Below are 21,721 nucleotides of genomic sequence, written 5' to 3' on the forward strand. Positions count from 1 at the left end.
ATACATGTAAAAAATATATATATTAATATTATTTCTTCATCTTTTTTATATCTCTAAGATTTAGGACAGACACTTCAGAACAAACTTCCCTAAGATTATTTATTTGGGACTATCGGTTCCATGTAGTGAATCTGTTATTAAATGCTTTTTATGGGCGAATAGAAGTAATGCCAAATAAAATTGTTCATCAAATTATTTATTTTCATGTTTATACTTCAAGGGATCTTAAAATTCTAAATCAAATAGCTAAATGATCCTTGGTATGACCTTCTTAAAACAATTCCGTGTAGCTTAAGAGAACCTCCCCGCCCCTGCTTAAACAGGGTTTAGACTCTTATGGGTTAAATCTCTTTGTTGATTCAATTGGCCGAATCACTGGTGGCAGGGCGGCTTTGTCACCTCGTTACTGGCTTTAATTAACACTTTCAGTGAGCCACAGGATTGGATAAGCTCTGTGTTTATAATGTATAAACATTGGGGAGGGTCCTTGGTTAATATAACTGGTCTATAATGTTAGAGACATAACATGAACAATAGCAGACAACAGAAAAGAACAGAATAACAACAAATGATATGTATATACTGTACGGTACCAGTCCAAAGTTTGGACGCACCTACTCATTTAAAGGTTTTTCTTTATTTTTACTATTTTCTACATTGTGGATTAATAGTGAAGACATAACAACTATGAAATAACACACATGGAATCATGTACTAAGCTGAAAAGTGTTCAAATATATTTTATATTTGAGATTGAGATTTGAGATTCTTCAAAGTAGCCAGCCTTTGGCATGATGACAGCTCTGCACACTCTTGGCGTTCTATCAACCAGCTTCGTGATGCAGTCACCTGGAATGCATTTCAATTAACAGGTGTGCCTTGTTAAAAGTTCATTTTCTGGAATTTATTTCCTTTTTAATGCATTTGAGCCAATCAGATGTGTTGTGACAAGGTAGGGGTGGTATACAGAAGATAGCCCTAATTTGGTAAAAGACCAAGTCCATATTATAGCAAGAACAGCTCAAATAAGCAAAGAGAAACGACAGTCCATCATCACTTTATTAAGACATGAAGGTCAGTCAATCCAGAAAATGTCAAGAACTTTGTCAAAATATAGAAAAAGCCTGGAATGATGTGTGTCAACACTTTTGACTGGTACTGTATATGCCATTTCACAGATGATTTTTGACTGGTACTGTATATGCCATTTCACAGATGATTTTTGACTGGTACTGTATATGCCATTTCACAGATGATTTTTGACTGGTACTGTATATGCCATTTCACAGATGATTTTTGACTGGTACTGTATATGCCATTTCACAGATGATTTTTGACTGGTACTGTATATGCCATTTCACAGATGATTTTTATCCAACGTGACTTACAGTCATGCGTGCCTACATTAGATGGAGTAGAAATCGAAAGAGAAAGATTGCCATTATCCATACTCTCCAATCACGTCCTCTCGGCATCCTTTCCTTCATATCAAACAAATGTAAAAACCAAGACCAAGGCCTCTTTTCACAAAGTATCTCAGAGCAGGAGTGCTGATCTCGGATCAGGTGCTTCCTCTTAATAATTATGAATTAAAAGGCACAGCTGATCCTAGAGGATCTGTCCTGAGAATTTTTCTAAATACTGGCCCAGTTGTGACAAGTGAATGATTGAGGTGAAGGAACTAATCTCAGACTATTGTGAATGAATGAATGAATGAATTAATTAATTAAATAAGTGGGTTTTTTTTCGGGTCAAATAGCCAGTTGGACTGACACATAAACAAACAATAGAACAATGTAATGATTCACAGTAGCACATCTTCTGGTGTTTTGTGCAGTTCGCACCACAAAATATACATTTACGATAGTAGATAAGGTTACCCAAGCAATAATAAAAACCCTCAAGCAGTAAAACTATAAACTGAGACTACACTCAATCTATACCCTTCACGATATGTGTGGCGGCATGTAGCCTAGTGGTTAGAGCTTTGAACTTGTAACTGAGAGGTTGCAAGATTGAATCCCTGAGCTGACAAGATAAAATCTGTCGTTCTGCCCCTGAACAAGGCAGTTAACCCACTGTTCCCAGGCCGTCATTGAAAATAAGAATTTGTTTTTAAAACTGACTTGCCTAGTTAAATAAAGGTTAAATAAAACATGTCTGGAATGAAATATGTCATTTAATTATCGATAGCCTTTTGTCTTTTATTCCAGGCCTTATGTAAAAAATAAAAAAAATTCAGCAAACGGAAATACACAGTGAACAAAAATGTCTTTCTCCTCATTGCTCAGCCACATAATGCCAGAGAATACCTGGTGGTTTTTTTGCCTGTGGAAGACAACCTGCCACTATGTCTATCATATGAACACTTCACAGTGACATGTCTGTCTGTCTGTCCCTCGGGGCTCTGTAGCTCTGTCAGTTAGTATCAATCTGACAGTCTCTTACTGGGATATTAAACCTCTCTGATCTCTCGTCACACTCAACCAGAGACATGATATCAGGAGGTGTTTCATCTCTCTGTTTCAACTCCATTTAGTTCTTTATCTCTCGCTCTCTTTATATCTCTCTCTATTTTAATATATCTCTCTTTATATCTCTCTCTATTTTAATATCTCTCTTTATATCTCTCTCTATTATCTCTCTCTTTATATCTCTCTCTATTTTAATATATCTCTCTCTTTATATCTCTCTCTATTATCTCTCTCTATTTTAATATATCTCTCTTTATATCTTATAAAGTGAAAAACAACAAAAATTAACAGTAAACATTACACATACAGAAGTTTCAAAACAGTAAAGACATTACAAATGTCATATTATATATATATACAGTGTTCTAACAATGTACAAATGGCTAAAGGACACAAGATAAAATAAATAAGCATAAATATGGGTTGTATTTACAATGGTGTTTGTTCTTCACTGGTTGCCCTTTTCTCGTGGCAACAGGTCACAAATCTTGCTGCTGTGATGGCACACTGTGGAATTTCACCCAGTAGATATGGGAGTTTTTCAAAATTGGATTTGTTTTCAAATTCTTTGTGGATCTGTGTAATCTGAGGGAAATATGTCTCTCTAATATGGTCATACATTGGGCAGGAGGTTAGGAAGTGCAGCTCAGTTTCCACCTCATTTTGTGGGCAGTGAGCACATAGCCTGTCTTCTCTTGAGAGCCATGTCTGCCTACGGCGGCCTTTCTCAATAGCAAGGCTATGCTCACTGAGTCTGTACATAGTCAAGGCTTTCCTTAATTTTGGGTCAGTCACAGTGGTCAGGTATTCTGCCGCTGTGTACTCTCTGTGTAGGGCCAAATAGCATTCTAGTTTGCTCTGTTTTTTTGTTAATTCTTTCCAATGTGTTAAGTAGTTATCTTTTTGTTTTCTCATGATTTGGTTGGGTCTAATTGTGCTGCTGTCCTGGGGCTCTGTAGTGTGTGTTTGTGTTTGTGAACAGAGCCCCAGGACCAGCTTGCTTAGGGACTCTTCTCCAGGTTCATCTCTCTGTAGGTGATGGCTTTGTTATGGAAGGTTTGTGAATCGCTTCCTTTTAGGTGGTTGTAGAATTTAACAGCTCTTTTCTGGATTTTGATAATTAGTGGGTATCGGCCTAATTCTGCTCTGCATGCATTATTTGGTGTTCTACGTTGTACACGGAGGATATTTTTGCAGAATTCTGCGTGCAGAGTCTCAATTTGGTGTTTGTCCCATTTTGTGAAGTCTTGGTTGGTGAGCGGACCCCAGACCTCACAACCATAAAGGGCAATGGGCTCTATGACTGATTCAAGTATTTTTAGCCAGATCCTAATTGGTATGTTGAAATTTATGTTTCTTTTGATGGCATAGAATGCCCTTCTTGCCTTGTCTCTCAGATCGTTCACAGCTTTGTGGAAGTTACCTGTGGTGCTGATGTTTAGGCCAAGGTATGTATAGTTTTTTGTGTGCTCTAGGGCAACAGTGTCTAGATGGAATTTGTATTTGTGGTCCTGGTGACTGGACCTTTTTGGAACACCATTATTTTGGTCTTACTGAGATTTACTGTCAGGGCCCAGGTCTGACAGAATCTGTGCATAAGATCTAGGTGCTGCTGTAGGCCCTCCTTGGTTGGTGACAGAAGCACCAGATCATCAGCAAACAGCAGACATTTGACTTCGGATTCTAGCAGGGGAGGCCGGGTGCTGCAGACTTTTCTAGTGCCCTCGCCAATTCGTTGATATATATGTTGAAGAGGGTGGGGCTTAAGCTGCATCCCTGTCTAACCCCACGACCCTGTGTGAAGAAATGTGTGTGTTTTTTGCCAATTTTAACCGCACACTTGTTGTTTGTGTACATGGATTTTATAATGTCGTATGTTTTACCCCCAACACCACTTTCCATCAGTTTGTATAGCAGACCCTCATGCCAGATTGAGTCGAAGGCTTTTTTGAAATCAACAAAGCATGAGAAGACTTTGCCTTTGTTTTGGTTTGTTTGATTGTCAATTAGGGTGTGCAGGGTGAATACATGGTCTGTTGTACGGTAATTTGGTAAAAAGCCAATTTGACATTTGCTCAGTACATTGTTTTCATTGAGGAAATGTACGAGTCTGCTGTTAATAATAATGCAGAGGATTTTCCCAAGGTTACTGTTGACACATATTCCACGGTAGTTATTGGGGTCAAATTTGTCTCCACTTTTGTGGATTGGGGTGATCAGTCCTTGGTTCCAAATATTGGGGAAGATGCCAGAGCTAAGTATGATGTTAAAGAGTTTTAGTATAGCCAATTGGAATTTGTTGTCTGTATATTTGATCATTTCATTGAGGATACCATCAACACCACAGGCCTTTTTGGGTTGGAGGGTTTTTATTTTGTCCTGTAACTCGTTCAAGGTAATTGGAGAATCCAGTGGGTTCTGGTAGTCTTTAATAGTTGATTCTAAGATCTGTATTTGATCATGTATATGTTTTTGCTCTTTATTCTTTGTTATAGAGCCAAAGAGATTGGAGAAGTGGTTTACCCATACATCTCCATTTTGGATAGATAATTCTTCGTGTTGTTGTTTGTTTAGTGTTTTCCAATTTTCCCAGAAGTGGTTAGAGTCTATGGATTCTTCAATTGCATTGAGCTGATTTCTGACATGCTGTTCCTTCTTTTTCCGTAGTGTATTTCTGTATTGTTTTAGTGATTCACCATAGTGAAGGCGTAGACTCAGGTTTTCCGGGTCTCTATGTTTTTGGTTGGACAGGTTTCTCAATTTCTTTCTTAGATTTTTGCATTCTTCATCAAACCATTTGTCATTATTGTTAATTTTCTTCGGTTTTCTATTTGAGATTTTTAGATTTGATAGGGAAGCTGAGAGGTCAAATATACTGTTAAGATTTTCTACTGCCAAGTTTACACCTTCACTATTACAGTGGAACGTTTTACCCAGGAAATTGTCTAAGAGGGATTGAATTTGTTGTTGCCTAATTGTTTTTTGGTAGGTTTCCAAACTGCATTCCTTCCATCTATAGCATTTCTTAATGTTACTCAGTTCCTTTGGCTTTGATGCCTCATGATTGAGTATTGCTCTGTTTAAGTAGACTGTGATTTTGCTGTGGTCTGATAGGGGTGTCAGTGGGCTGACTGTGAACGCTCTGAGAGACTCTGGGTTGAGGTCAGTGATAAAGTAGTCTACAGTACTACTGCCAAGAGATGAGCTATAGGTGTACCTACCATAGGAGTCCCCTCGAAGCCTACCGTTGACTATGTACATACCCAGCGTGCGACAGAGCTGCAGGAGTTGTGACCCGTTTTTGTTGGTTATGTTGTCATAGTTGTGCCTAGGGGGGCATATGGGGGAGGGAATGCTGTCACCTCCAGGCAGGTGTTTGTCCCCCTGTGTGCTGAGGGTGTCAGGTTCTTGTCCGGTTCTGGCATTTAGGTCACCACAGACTAGTACATGTCCCTGGGCCTGGAAATTATTGATTTCCCCCTCCAGGATGGAGAAGCTGTCTTCATTAAAATATGGGGATTCTAGTGGGGGATATAGGTAGCACACAGGAGGACATTTTTCTCTGTTAGGATAATTTCTTTTTGAATTTCTAGCCAAATGTAGAATGTTCCTGTTTTGATTAATTTAATGGAGTGAGTTAGGTCTGCTCTATACCAAATTAGCATACCCCCTGAGTCCCTTCCCTGTTTCACACCTGGTAGTTTGGTGGATGGGACTACCAGCTCTCTGTAACCTAGAGGGCAACCAGTGGGTCCATCTCCTCTATACCAGGTTTCTTGCAGGATGACAATGTCTGTATTACCGATTTCTTTGGTGAAGTCCGGGTTTCTGCTCTTTAGGCCAAAGGCAGATGACCTCAGGCCTTGGATATTCCAGGATAATATAGTGAAGGCTTTTTGTTCCATAGAGTGTCCAATGTTGTTGGTCGTGGTTTAGCCTCAGGCCAGTAAGTGTGAGCAGAGCCTGCTGAGCATCTGGTACATGCCATTGGCTTGGGCGAGTGTGAGAGTGGGGGTTGGGACTGTTTGCCCGCTCACTACCTGGGCGTATGTGTGGCTTCCATGTTGAGGCCCTCTTTGCGGGGGTGGGGTGCATGGGGTGGGCAGGAGTGGCATAGGTCTGATCTGAGGGGGCCTAAATGGAGTGTGGGCATGGTTGACGTGGGGGGGTGTTGATTGGTTGGGATGGGGGTGTGGATGTGTCTGGGTGTACTGTGGTCTGGATGTAATTCCTCTTGGCGTGGGTCCTCTATGTGTAGGTCCGGGGGGAGGTCCTGCAGATCTGGGAGGGTGTCTCGCTGGTCTGGGTGGGGTGTCTATTGATCTGTTGCTCCTGTGTGGAGTGTTGGGGATACGTTTGAGAGCGATGTCCTTTAGAGTCCGGGCAAAGGTGGGCACTGCTGCCTTGTAGAGGTGGACCTGGTCATAGAGGCTGTTCAAGTCCAGGGTGGAGTGGTGGGCCAGGAAAACGTTTGGTTTTGAGGCACAGTCACGGGAAATACTTGCATTTACCCGCTGTATTGTGGCGGGGTGGAAGTCTTTTCGTGGTAGCAGGGTGGAGATAACCACTTGTGCGTTGGGGAAAGTAGAAGAAGCCTTTTCAATCACTCCCTTCAGTGCTGTGGCCACTCTTTCCTGCTGTGCTCTCAGGTCGTTTGTGCCTGTGTGTATTATTATGTGGCTGGGTGAGCCTAGTTTGGCCTCAGACAGAAGGTCTAGGGCGCGCTGGGTGTTTGGACACCAGAGTTTAGACACACTGTGTTTGGGAAAAAGTTTTTTTCTTCTATATATTTCCCATTTGAGTCCATAAGTAGTACAATCTGTGTCTTGTGTTTGTCCTCAGTGGGTGTGGGGGGTTGTCAGAAGGGCTATCAGGGTGGCTGACAGGGGGGGTGCTCAGAGGGGGTGAGAGCCTCTGGGCTTGGGGTTCTTCATTTGTCTGTTGTGCTGTGATGTCGACTCTATGGTCAGGGTCTGGTGTGGACTGTTCTGCTGTGGTGTCGAGACTTTTGTTGGGTGCTGAGGTGGGCTGTTCTGCTGGCTTCTCTGTGGGGGTGGCCACCTCTCTAGTGGGTTGTTCTCTGTCACACTCCGTCCCCCTCAACTTCTCCTCCATCCCCCTCACCCTCTCCTCCATCCCCCTCAACCTCTCCTCCACCAGCAGTCTGATACTCTCCTCTAGTGCTCTGTTCTGCTCCTCTTTCTCCTGTTGTATTTGTCTCACCACTGTCCAAAGTGCAGATATGTCTCTGTCCACCTCCAGCTCTCCGGGTCTGGTTAAGGGGCTGTTGTTGTGCTGGACTGTTGTCTGGGTCTGTGCTGACTGAAGTGTAATCACCTGCTGTTCCAGCTCCACCTGCCTTATCTCCAGCTGGGTGAATTTGTCCTTCATTTCAATGAGGGAGTGGTAATCTGTGCTGGGAGGTTGACCCTCCGCTGGGGGTTGCTCATCTGTGGGGTTACATAATGAAGAGGTCTGGTCTGGTCCTCTCGGGGTGGGGGTATCTTTATCAAGGGAGAGTTTCTCCTGCTGAGCTAATTCTTTGATTAGGTGAAAGTCCAGCTGAAACTGTTTGTGGTTACGTTGTACCATCACTGTTCCGGACTTATAGATATTTATATTACTTAACTCAGAGTCCTCGTTGTCAAGTATTCTGAGTTTCCACCCCTCGTTAATCCCCCCTCTCGTAACAGAGGGGTAGTGTGCTAATATAGCACTGTGCCATGCCAGGGGATGGTTTGTGTGGAAGATAAGGTTGCTGATGTTCCCATTTTTGTAATAGTCAGCAAAAAGTGTCTCTTGATTTTCCATAAGGAGCTTCATTTTGTACTCTTTTCTTGACTTATCATTCTTTACATGCACAGGGTACTGTATTTTAATTACCTCTGAACAGCGGGAGGGAGCTTCTAAGGCCTCTCCATTTGGTTGGGGTAGACTGTGTGACTCTCCTGCCATTGTTGGGCTAATGAGCTTTGACACCTCTCACTTGACACGTCAGTGCTATTTGAAGCTGTATCAAGCTTGGCAGAATTATGTTAGAATTAGAGTTAGAAATCCTTATAAAGTAATGTTGTGTATTTTTCTTCTTGGCTTTTGGAAAAAAAAATATATAGTTTCAGACTAAGCATTACTCACTCAGTTCCAGGTTGGATGGTGTTTTCAGGTTTCTGTTGTTTTCCAGAGAATTTGCTGTATAGAGAAACAAATCTTGGTAGTTGTGAACCTTCCAGGTGATTCCGTAATTCCGTCCAAAATCAGGTTGTAGGTTTTAAGTTTTGATTTGAAGTAGGGGTTATGTTGTAGAGGGTAGAATCCAGTATGTGTTCCTGACAAAAAATCTAAGTTTATCTAACTCCTAATCTATCTTTTTTAAAGAAAATGCTGAAAAATGCAGGAGCTCATCTGATTGTTACTTCCTCTCTCTCTCTCTCTCTCTATATATATCTATATATATATCTCTATATATCTCTCTCTATATCTCTCTCTATATCTCTCTCTCTCTATATCTCTCTCTATTTTAATATCTCTCTCTTTATATCTCTCTCTATTTTAATATCTCTCTCTTTATCTCTCTCTATTTATATCTCTCTCTATTTTAATATCTCTCTATCTCTCTCTCTTCTATTGTCTTACTCTATCACTTTCCCCTTTTTCACACTCTCTCCCAACAAACTCACACATTACCACTTTCCTTCTCTCTCCATCTCTCTACATTTACCTCAATCTTCCACCCCCTCTTCCCATCTCTTCTCCCCCTCTTTCTCTCTCTACTCCCCCTTTTTCTTTCTCTTCTCCCTCTCTCTCGCTCATTCTGTCTTCATTGTACCTTGAGGTGTCTCCCCACTCGTCTCTCCTCTATCCTATTGCACTTGGTAAGATGGGTATAAATGTAGCTTTGGGTAGAGCAGCTGATGGTACATAATAAAATCTCTCTCTCTCTCTCTCTCTCTCTCTCTCTCGCTCTCTCTTCCGCTCTCTCCCTCTCTCGCTCTGTCTCTCTCTCTGTCTCTCTGTCTCTCTCTCTGTCTCTGTCTCTCTCTCTGTCTCTCTGTCTCTGTCTCTGTCTCTGTCTCTGTCACTGTCTCTGTCTCTGTATCTCTCTCCTTCTGTCCCCCCCTCCCCCTTGCTCTCCCCCATGACAGAGGCGTCCATCCTGAGTTATGATGGCAGTATGTACATGAAGGTGGTGATGCCCCAGGTGATGCACACGGAGGCGGAGGACGTGTCTCTGCGTTTCATGTCCCAGCGGGCCTACGGCCTGCTCATGGCCACCACCTCGCGAGAATCGGCCGACACGCTGCGTCTAGAGCTGGACGGGGGCCGGGTCAAGCTCACGGTCAACCTAGGTATCGTATTACACTACCGACGACACCACCTGTTGAAAAACTCTCTCTTTCTCTTTTCCTTTACTGTTTACATCTCTCCATTTTTTCACTTTGTCTTCATCCATTTTTTTGTTGTTATAGTTTGATTTATAGAGTAAAGAACAGCAATCATTTATGGAGTAGTAATGAACAAATATTGATATTTTTGTTTGCATGGACTTTATTGTGATCTGTGTCATAAGATATTGATTGAATAATACTCTTCATCGAAATTACTATACATTCAAACCAATTTTTTTCCATTATTTAAGCTGCTTCATTCTGAAATTTATTGTCACTTAAAAACATGCTGTCTGGCCCATCTTTTGAACAGATAAAACATAGCCATTTTCATAGTCCTAACATATCATTTTATATAGTCCTAACATATCATTTTATATAGTCCTAACATATCATTTTATATAGTCCTAACATATCATTTTATATAGTCCTAACATATCATTTTATATAGTCCTAACATTGCATTTTATATAGTCCTAACATTGCATTTTATATAGTCCTAACATATCATTTTATATAGTCCTAACATTGCATTTTATATAGTCCTAACATATCATTTTATATAGTCCTAACATTGCATTTTATATAGTCCTAACATATCATTTTATATAGTCCTAACATATCATTTTATATAGTCCTAACATAGCATTTTATATAGTCCTAACATAGCATTTTATATAGTCCTAACATATCATTTTATATAGTCCTAACATATCATTTTATATAGTCCTAACATTGCATTTTATATAGTCCTAACATTGCATTTTATATAGTCCTAACATATCATTTTATATAGTCCTAACATATCATTTTATATAGTCCTAACATTGCATTTTATATAGTCCTAACATATCATTTTATATAGTCCTAACATATCATTTTATATAGTCCTAACATAGCATTTTATATAGTCTTAACATAGCATTTTATATAGTCCTAACATATCATTTTATATAGTCCTAACATATCATTTTATATAGTCCTAACATTGCATTTTATATAGTCCTAACATTGCATTTTATATAGTCCTAACATATCATTTTATATAGTCCTAACATATCATTTTATATAGTCCTAACATATCCTTTTATATAGTCCTAACATAGCATTTTTATAGTCCTAACATATCATTTTATATAGTCCTAACATATCATTTTATATAGTCCTAACATATCATTTTATATAGTCCTAACATATCATTTTATATAGTCCTAACATATCATTTTATATAGTCCTAACATTGCATTTTATATAGTCCTAACATATCATTTTATATAGTCCTAACATATCATTTTATATAGTCCTAACATTGCATTTTATATAGTCCTAACATATCATTTTATATAGTCCTAACATATGCATTTTATATAGTCCTAACATATCATTTTATATAGTCCTAACATATCATTTTATATAGTCCTAACATTGCATTTTATATAGTCCTAACATTGCATTTTATATAGTCCTAACATATCATTTTATATAGTCCTAACATATCATTTTATATAGTCCTAACATTGCATTTTATATAGTCCTAACATATCATTTTATATAGTCCTAACATATCATTTTATATAGTCCTAACATATCATTTTATATAGTCCTAACATATCATTTTATATAGTCCTAACATATCATTTTATATAGTCCTAACATATCATTTTATATAGTCCTAACATTGCATTTTATATAGTCCTAACATTGCATTTTATATAGTCCTAACATATCATTTTATATAGTCCTAACATATCATTTTATATAGTCCTAACATATCCTTTTATATAGTCCTAACATAGCATTTTATATAGTCCTAACATATCATTTTATATAGTCCTAACATATCATTTTATATAGTCCTAACATATCATTTTATATAGTCCTAACATATCATTTTATATAGTCCTAACATATCATTTTATATAGTCCTAACATTGCATTTTATATAGTCCTAACATATCATTTTATATAGTCCTAACATTGCATTCTTATAGTCCTAACATATCATTTTATATAGTCCTAACATATCATTTTATATAGTCCTAACATATCATTTTATATAGTCCTAACATATCATTTTATATAGTCCTAACATATCATTTTATATAGTCCTAACATTGCATTTTATATAGTCCTAACATATCATTTTATATAGTCCTAACATATCATTTTATATAGTCCTAACATATCATTTTCATAGTCCTAACATATCATTTTATATAGTCCTAACATATCATTTTATATAGTCCTGACATATCATTTTATATCGTCCTAACATATCATTTTCATAGTCCTAACATAGCATTTTATATAGTCCTAACATAGCATTTTATAAAAACCTAACATAGCATTTTATATAGACCTAACATAGCATTTTATATAGTCCTAACATAGCATTTTATATAGTCCTAACATAGCATTTTATTTAGTCCTAACAGAACACTATTGCTGAACAGAACACTACCACTAAACAGGACACTACCACTAAACAGAACACTATTGCTAAACAGAACACTACCACTAAACAGAACACTATTGCTAAACAGAACACTACCACTAAACAGAACACTACCACTAAACAGAACACTATTGCTAAACAGAACACTACCACTAAACAGAACACTACCACTAAACAGAACACTACCACTAAACAGAACACTACCACTAAACAGAACACTACCACTAAACAGAACACTATTGCTAAACAGAACACTACCACTAAACAGAACACTATCACTAAACAGAACACTACCACTAAACAGAACACTATTGCTAAACAGAACACTACCACTAAACAGAACACTACCACTAAACAGAACACTATTGCTAAACAGAACACTACCACTAAACAGAACACTACCACTAAACAGAACACTACCACTAAACAGAACACTACCACTAAACAGAACACTACCACTAAACAGAACACTACCACTAAACAGAACACTACCACTAAACAGGAACACTACCACTAAACAGAACACTACCACTAAACAGACACTATCACTAAACAGAACACTACCTCTAAACAGAACACTACCACTAAACAGAACACTAAACAGAACACTACCACTAAACAGAACACTACCACTAAACAGAACAACTACCACTAAACAGAACACTACCACTAAACAGAACACTAAACAGAACACTACCACTAAACAGAACACTACCACTAAACAGACACACCACTAAACAGAACACTACCACTAAACAGAACACTACCACTAAACAGAACACTACCACTAAACAGAACACTACCACTAAACAGAACACTACCACTAAACCACTAAACAGAACACTACCACTAAACAGAACACTACCACTAAACAGAACACACTATTGCACTAAACAGAACACTACTAAACTAAACACTAAACACTACCACTAAACAGAACACTACCACTAAACAGAACACTACCACTAAACAGAACACTACCACTAAACAGGACACTACCACTAAACAGAACACTACCACTAAACAGAACACTACCACTAAACAGAACACTACCACTAAACAGAACACTACCACTAAACAGAACACTACCACTAAACAGAACACTACCACTAAACAGAACACTACCACTAAACAGAACACTACCACTAAACAGAACACTACCACTAAACAGAACACTACCACTAAAACAGAACACTACCACTAAACAGAACAGTACTACTAAACAGAACACTACCACTAAACAGAACACTACTACTAAACAGAACACTACCACTAAACAGAACACTACCACTAAACAGAACACTACCACTAAACAGAACACTACCACTAAACAGAACACTACCACTAAACAGAACACTACCACTAAACAGAACAGTACCACTAAACAGAACATTATTGCTAAACAGAACACTACCACTAAACAGAACACTACCACTAAACAGAACACTACCACTAAACAGAACACTACCACTAAACAGAACACTACCACTAAACAGAACACACTAAACAGAACAAAACAGAACACTACCACTAAACAGAACAGTACCACTAAACAGAACACTACCACTAAACAGAACACTAACTAAACAGAACACTACCACTAAACAGAACATTGCTAAACAGAACACTACCACTAAACAGAACACTACCACTAAACAGAACAACAGAACACTACCACTAAACAGAACACTACCACTAAACAACACTACTAAACAGAACACTACCACTAAACAGAACACTACCACTAAACAGAACACTACCACTAAACAGAACACTACCATTAAACAGAACACTAAACAGAACACTACCACTAAACAGAACTACCACTAAACAGAACACTACCACTAAACAGAACACTACCACTAAACAGAACACTACCACTAAACAGAACACTACCACTAAACAGAACACTACCACTAAACAGAACACCACTAAACAGAACACCACTAAACAGAACACTACCACTAAACAGAACAGTACCACTAAACAGAACACTACCACTAAACACTAAACAGAACACTACCACTAAACAAACAGAACAGTACCACTAAACAGAACACTACCACTAAACAGAACACTACCACTAAACAGAACACTACCACTAAACAGAACACTACCACTAAACAGAACACTACCACTAAACAGAACATTACCACTAAACAGAACACTACCACTAAACAGAACACTACCACTAAACAGAACACTACTACTAAACAGAACACTACCACTAAACAGAACACTACCACTAAACAGAACACTACCACAAACCCGAATACTATTGCTAAACAGAACACTTTTACTATTATAATATAATGTATATAATATGTCTTTGTTAGCATTGTAAAATGCTGTGACTTTCTAAGAGCTGTCCGCATGCTTCCCAGAATAAACAGTTTGGAAGAATTTGTGCATATATTATGACAACATTTTAGATCATTTCTGACTATTTTGAAGAAGTGTATACTGGAGACGGCGTCTCAAAATGGACAAATGTTACTATTGTAGCAGTTTTCTAGTTTGTCAAGCGAATGTCTTTTAAGGGAGTGTGAGAACACTCATTTGGTCCGCCAGCAGAACTGAACGATTCTGATGCCTCCAACTCATTCTCACTTAGAGGAAATTGAGAAACAAAAAGCTCTACTTTACATTTCCACTAACATCATCTTCTTGTCATCAAGTTGTAACTTCTTGACTTTTGATTTTGTATTTGTTCTCCTTTTCTCTGTTTATGGTGTATTCATACTATATACACTCTCTGCGAACAACTCCATTTCCCATCATGCTTTGTCAAAAGATGGTATTCACCCCTTCAAAGGCCTTAAGCCTGCGGCCCGTCAGGCGAACAGCCCGAGAACAGAGCCCAGCCAAACCTGCAGCTGGCTGCCCCCCCCCCTCAGACAACCAACACCACTGTGTTGCATAAAGGAAAGAAGCACTGGTTTACATTACCTGTATTTACACATTTTATCCTTAAGATTGAATAAAGCTTTATTAAAGCTGGATATTTGTCATAATAGTTTGTAGTCATTATTATAATAGATACAGTAGTATTGATAGGCTATGTTACTTATTGAAGTAGTTCAATAAGTTGTACTTTTACCTATATACAAGTGCAATGCAACTACCATTATTTGTTTGCACAAAATGACTCTACGCAATTAACCTTTTTGTATGAAGTGCAGTGTCAATAACGAGCATCACACATCCACATTTAAGTGTTGAAGAGGTAGATATTCTTTATGCGTTTTATCTAAACTCATATGATACATCATTTCATAGAAACAACATATATTTCTACAGTCTCTATCCTGTGCTGTTAGATACAAGGGTCTTATGCCTCTGCATGGTTCTGGTGCTGATTGGATCGCGGCTGTTCGCTCCCACTTTTCTGTTGCGGTTGACGACACATGAAACCCACCAGCCACATGGTGACACACCCAGAATGTCCATCGTAGGATCCCAAAGGCCATCTCAAAATGGCAGCCCTATAAACCTGTACAACAGGAAGGAATCTGTTGTCAGTGAAGGAGTCAATTATCTTTCACTAATCAATTCACCTTTTGATATTGATATTCACTATCTCAAATTGCAAATATGATTTTTGTTTGCTATGTACTTCCAGTTTCAATTAGAACAGCATTTCACTGGGTTTCAAAGATCCGTGGCTCCATAATGAAAATCTAACACCACCTTCTTGCTAATATCAGACATATGATTTTAATAGTCTGTTTAGTCAACAGGTTGGTGTGAAGGCTTTGGAGTTGTAGACTTTGAGCTTAAAAATAAAGGAAACTCCTCCAAAATGAAAGTCTATGCTGGGATGAAGAATCTATGTGGTTGGTCAAATAAAAGCGGCCATTTTCAAAATGTTGACAGCCAGTGTCCTTGTTATGCGTCTTTAAATAAATTACATGTGTATAATCTAAGTGTTATAGTAGTGGTGACAGAACTCAGTTAATTTCATGACTGTAGCAAGTGCTGCAAAAGTGCTATGTACATTTTACCACACAACACTCAACTAATGACCATATAAAGCCATAACTATTTTTGTATATGGACCAAGAATTTGACATTTTTTGAACATATTAAATCTACCTAGTACATTACTAGTTTTACAAACATATTGCAACTGGAGTCAAACTTGTACAATTCAAGCCAGCAATTTGTAATGTAAGCTAACAGTCTAACACCTAAGAATGTATAGAGACCCCTCCCCTTTTACAAAATGGCCGCATCTCTGCATGTGGACGTCCCCGGAAGGGTGGAATTCTTGTTGTTGGATGTCTGCAGCTATAACCTTGAAGGATGCAATTTCATCTGTCATTTATTCTTCCCCATCTAGACTGTGTCAGGATAAACTGTACTTCCAGTAAGTTACCACTCAAGTTTCATTTTGCTCTTGTACTATGATACTCTGCTGTTTAAAGGAATGTGTTATTTGAAGTTTGTCTTTCTTATAGTGTTGGTTGGAGAATGGCTAATGGGTGTGTCTGTCTGTTCAACTGGTCAGACCATCAGTAGACTATTGACAACACAAACATCCAAACTAGAAACAGAGAGGGCGGTGATTTGTTAATCTCTTTAGGTTGTGGGTTTTATTTAAGGCAATATTTTCTTAAATAAGAACATTTCATGTTATAGGGTCCTGTGACAGATTGTTTTGTATGAATGTATTTTAGTCATATAAGTAGTTTCACTGTAATAAAAGTTTGGTTTAAAAAAATGTTAAACAATATGCTTTCTCTGTTTAGAGACGTATAATTATATAACCCTTTTTATAATCTCTAGTATATTTTTTCTTTTAAATGGCAGATAGGTTATTTAGCATTTAGTTTTTTTGTCGCAGAGTTGAGATTAAGAAATCACCACCTATTACGTAACTAAATGTAAAACAAATTGTTACATGCAAACAAAGCTTCATCATAGGTGAACAATACAACATGATAACGAGATACAGTCTATAGAGACGTTATTCATACAGTGTAGGTCCTATCCGTGTGAAATGCCACAGTTGAAGAGTCCATGGTTACTGTAGGATTTGTGTTAGATTGTTAATTTGGTGAGATTTGTTTGCATCTAAATGTTTTAACCTCGAAGTCTGAGCTTCGATTTGACATTAGAATAGGGATTTTGGGTCTTAGTACAGTCAACAATAACTGCTTTTACTCGTGATTAGGGCTTGGAAACCTTCAGTGTACAGGATGTGTGTGTGTGATTAATGTCGGACGATATGGGACTCTGACCAATGTATTTGTATCACTGTTCAATCCATTGAACATAGTAAATATAAGATGAAGAAAAAATGATTGGAAAATAAATAAGTTCTTCACTGTCGCGCTCCTCAAACTCCCTGCTCACTATCCTCAAACTCCCTGCTCACTATCCTCAAACTCCCTGTTCACTATCCTCAAACTCCCTGCTCACTATCCTCAAACTCCCTGCTCACTATCCTCAAACTCCCTGCTCACTATCCTCAAACTCCCTGCTCACTATCCTCAAACTCCCTGTTCACTATCCTCAAACTCCCTGCTCACTATCCTCAAACTCCCTGTTCACTATCCTCAAACTCCCTGCTCACTATCCTCAAACTCCCTGCTCACTATCCTCAAACTCTCTGCTCACTATCCTCAAACTCCCTGTTCACTATCCTCAAACTCCTGCTCACTATCCTCAAACTCCCTGTTCACTATCCTCAAACTCCCTGCTCACTATCCTCAAACTCCCTGCTCACTATCCTCAAACTCCCTGCTCACTATCCTCAAACTCCCTGCTCACTATCCTCAAACTCCCTGTTCACTATCCTCAAACTCCTGCTCACTATCCTCAAACTCCCTGCTCACTATCCTCAAACTCCCTGCTCACTATCCTCAAACTCCCTGCTCACTATCCTCAAACTCCCTGTTCACTATCCTCAAACTCCCTGCTCACTATCCTCAAACTCCCTGCTCACCTTCCTCAAACTCCCTGTTCACTATCCTCAAACTCCCTGCTCGCGCTCCTCAAACTCCCTGTTCACTATCCTCAAACTCCCTGTCATAAATCAACCGAGGCGCAGCGTGCATGTAGTTCCACAACTTTTAATGAAAGTGAAATAACCAAAAAACAAACAGGTAAACAGCAAAGACCGTGATGCAACCGAGGTGCACACAAACACACGCGGAAAAATAATTACCCACAAAACACAGGTGGGGGAAAAGGCTACCTAAGTATGGTTCTCAATCAGCGACAACGAATGACAGCTGCCTCTGATTGGGAACCATACCAGGCCAAACACATAGAAATAGAAAACATAGAAAAAACACATAGAATGCCCACCCCAACTCACACCCTGGCGAACCAAAATAGAGACATGAAAAAGGAACTAAGGTCAGGATGTGACATTCACAGGATTTGATTTTACACGTATTATTCATTAGTAGCTCTTTACTGGGCTATAGACCTATCTTTCCTTGATGCGTTACACTAAGTAAACCTATACTGTTAGGTTGAAGTGTCATGGTAGGGAGTTGGGTGTCGTGACAAACAATGGATGTTATGCCCAAATGCGGTGCTAAGAGTGTCCAACTCTATGGTAACGTTAACTTTACAGCCTTTTAGTGAAGCCAGCAACATCTGGCGTGTGATATTTAGTCTTTGTGAAGGATGTTCCTCTATGTTATTCAAATGTTTTTTGAGGAGACACTAAAAAAACTTTGCCGGTTACAAAGCTACGTTCTGATGTATTGGTTCATTGTCACTTCATAGGGACTGGTCCAAATTCACATTTCGGCCAATTTACCACCGACATTTCCATGATGAGTGCTGGCCGAGAATTCTGGATATACTGACAAGATTCATGTCTCTCTGCCCTGACATTTGGAGTCATTGTCCACATAGCACCACAGCGGGCTGCCTAGCTCCCGCCTATCCTTTCTTTGGATTGGTGGATGCATCTCATTATTGTATTTTTTTTTAAAGTAATTGATGAGGGTGGGTGACTTCAATTGCCTGTATTCAATGGAAAGAAATGCTATGCTACTAGCCTCATTCCATGAATATGCCTAGCCATCTTGAGACAACTCCGATATAAAGTATATCGGTGCACTCCTATCAACCTAAGCATTATGAAACTTATATTTGATCAAATATGTAGCAAATTAGGCACCCATATTTTGGTCGACCAAATTTGACACTCTCTCATTGAGTTCCATATAAACTCATTGCTTGATGGGCAAAACAATGAAAAAATGCCAACTGCTGGAGGGAGACATTATTCTCTGGAAATGTAGGCCTCTCTATTCCTCTCTAGCTAGCCATCTAACTAGCTGTGTGAGAGTACTTGATGCCGTTCACTGAGAAATTGTGCTATCAGGGATCCTTGGGACGTTCCCACGCCAACCTGAACCTAACTGTAACCTAACCCGAACCTAACTGTAACCTAACCCGAACCTTAACAGTAACCATTTGTACGGACGTCCTAGCTATCCTACTATATTTTTCCTTTCAAGTGACAGAATTCAGTGGCTACAGCCCTACAATCGATGAAAATACAGCTAAATACCTTGAACATGTGTCCTATGTAGTTTATTTCCAACTGGTTAGCATGAGGCAGCTGATTCTTGAGAGCCTAGGCCAACAAAAAATTGCTGGAATCATTGCAGTTTATCATCCCTCTTACTAGACACAGTTTCTTTTCATAAAAATATGTAGTCTTTCTGGTGTTCCTAAATTCCTGAAATAATGTTCTTTCCTCAAATGTAAGAAATCAGCTTTCTTAGAATCTTTGTAGGGCTGTTTTAAAGCACAATACATTCAGAAAATGTATATATATATATTTTTTTTTTTCATTACAGCTATAATAGTACAAATATTTGCAGATATATCGGTTAACAGTGAATATTTTTTACTCTAATATCGGAATCGGATCCCAAAATCCCATATCGGTCGGGCTCTACCTATAATGTCTGGGGCTAATTAATCAAGGAAATAGCTATGGCATTTCAGGACAAACAACAGATAACATCAGGCTGGTCTCAAATAGCCTTTGTTATTAAAGAGCCATACAGTAAAGTATGTCTTAGTTATGAGGAATATTACGTGCTTTAGTGAAAATAATGTGAAGACTAAAATAGACTAAAATAATGACCATACCCCACCAATACTGGACCCAATATCTGCAGCTTGCAAAACAAAAAAAAAATCAAGGTTTTAACACTGCCAACTGACAGCAGAAGGAAACAAGAAACTGTCCAAATCAATACAGCATCCCTCCAGGGGCTCTGTGCTCGTCTGCTTCTGTCTGGCATACTCTGTTTTTTGTGCTGACTTCAAATGAACAGCACACACACCCATGACAGGGTGAGAACACACACACACACACACACACACACACACACACACACACACACATGACAGGGTGAGAACTTACACACACTTACACACACACACACACACGCACACACACACGCACATGACAGGGTGAGAACACACACACTTACACTTACACACACTGATTTGGAATAATGGAAGGGATTTCGAGTCGCTATGATGAGTAAAAGCTGAGTAATTGTTGCATTGACTGCAGTGTTTTTCTGCTCAATACATATTTAAAATCGTACATTTTTGCAAACAAGGTGCTAGTCCAGTGTGCAGTCATAATTGAAGAAATATTGTTTTAGAAGAAAAGTATTCGTTGTTGCTTTTTAAAACAGTACCTGAACTTTTTATTTCCTAAATATAACCAAACCTTTGCTTTCCACAGTATGCAATTTTAAAAGTGACGAAAAATAAGATGCTCAAATGATCCCAAATTTAAATGAATCAGAAGACAAGTCAGTTTGACATGTCAAGCTGCTCTGCTATCATCATCTGCAATATACGCCTTCAATTACCCTGCTTCTTTGAGTGGTTATAAATAAGCTCATTATATCGCCTCCTCTATCGAAAAAGGCCCAATGTAACAACCCCTATTGGAAAGTGGAAAGCAAAGGTTTGGTTGGTGATGCAGGATGACTTTAACTTTGTGACCAACCATCGTTCTCAGGCAAGGGACCCGAGACCCTGTATGCTGGGCAAAAACTCAATGATAATGAGTGGCATACGGTACGCGTGGTCCGCCGGGGAAAAACCTACAAGCTCACGGTGGACGATGACATAGCAGAAGGTATTATATCATCTACAGTCTGAGAGAAACAAGGGGTCCACTTCATTTCAACTCCAGTCAATTCTGAAAGTTAAGCAGATTCCAATTCCAATTTCACCTAATTGAAAAGCATGGAAGAGAATTGGAATTGGAAGTTCAGTCTACTTCCTGAATTGAAATGGAAGTGACCCCAAACCTGGAGAAAAAGTCCCTCATCTGCCACTGATTGTATGGGTGACATGTAAAGGTGTTCTGGCACAGTTTAAGGATGGCATGAATTACAACA

The 21,721-nt window shown here is 38.8% G+C and overlaps 1 protein-coding gene across 2 annotated transcripts in view; it reads left to right on the plus strand.

Annotated features, from left to right (window-relative positions):
• The window catches only part of LOC112264079 (neurexin-3a), a 548,855-nt gene that overhangs the window by 95,833 nt on the left and 431,301 nt on the right, over positions 1–21,721 (plus strand). For both annotated transcript variants that reach the window (XM_042325188.1, XM_042325189.1), the window contains exons 6-8: positions 9,617–9,820; positions 16,657–16,683; positions 21,337–21,456. In XM_042325188.1, coding sequence (XP_042181122.1) covers positions 9,617–9,820; positions 16,657–16,683; positions 21,337–21,456 — 351 coding nt within the window. The remainder of the gene's footprint in view (positions 1–9,616; positions 9,821–16,656; positions 16,684–21,336; positions 21,457–21,721) is intronic.

Source organism: Oncorhynchus tshawytscha, linkage group LG08 (assembly GCF_018296145.1).
Source record: "Oncorhynchus tshawytscha isolate Ot180627B linkage group LG08, Otsh_v2.0, whole genome shotgun sequence".
NCBI lineage: Eukaryota > Metazoa > Chordata > Actinopteri > Salmoniformes > Salmonidae > Oncorhynchus > Oncorhynchus tshawytscha.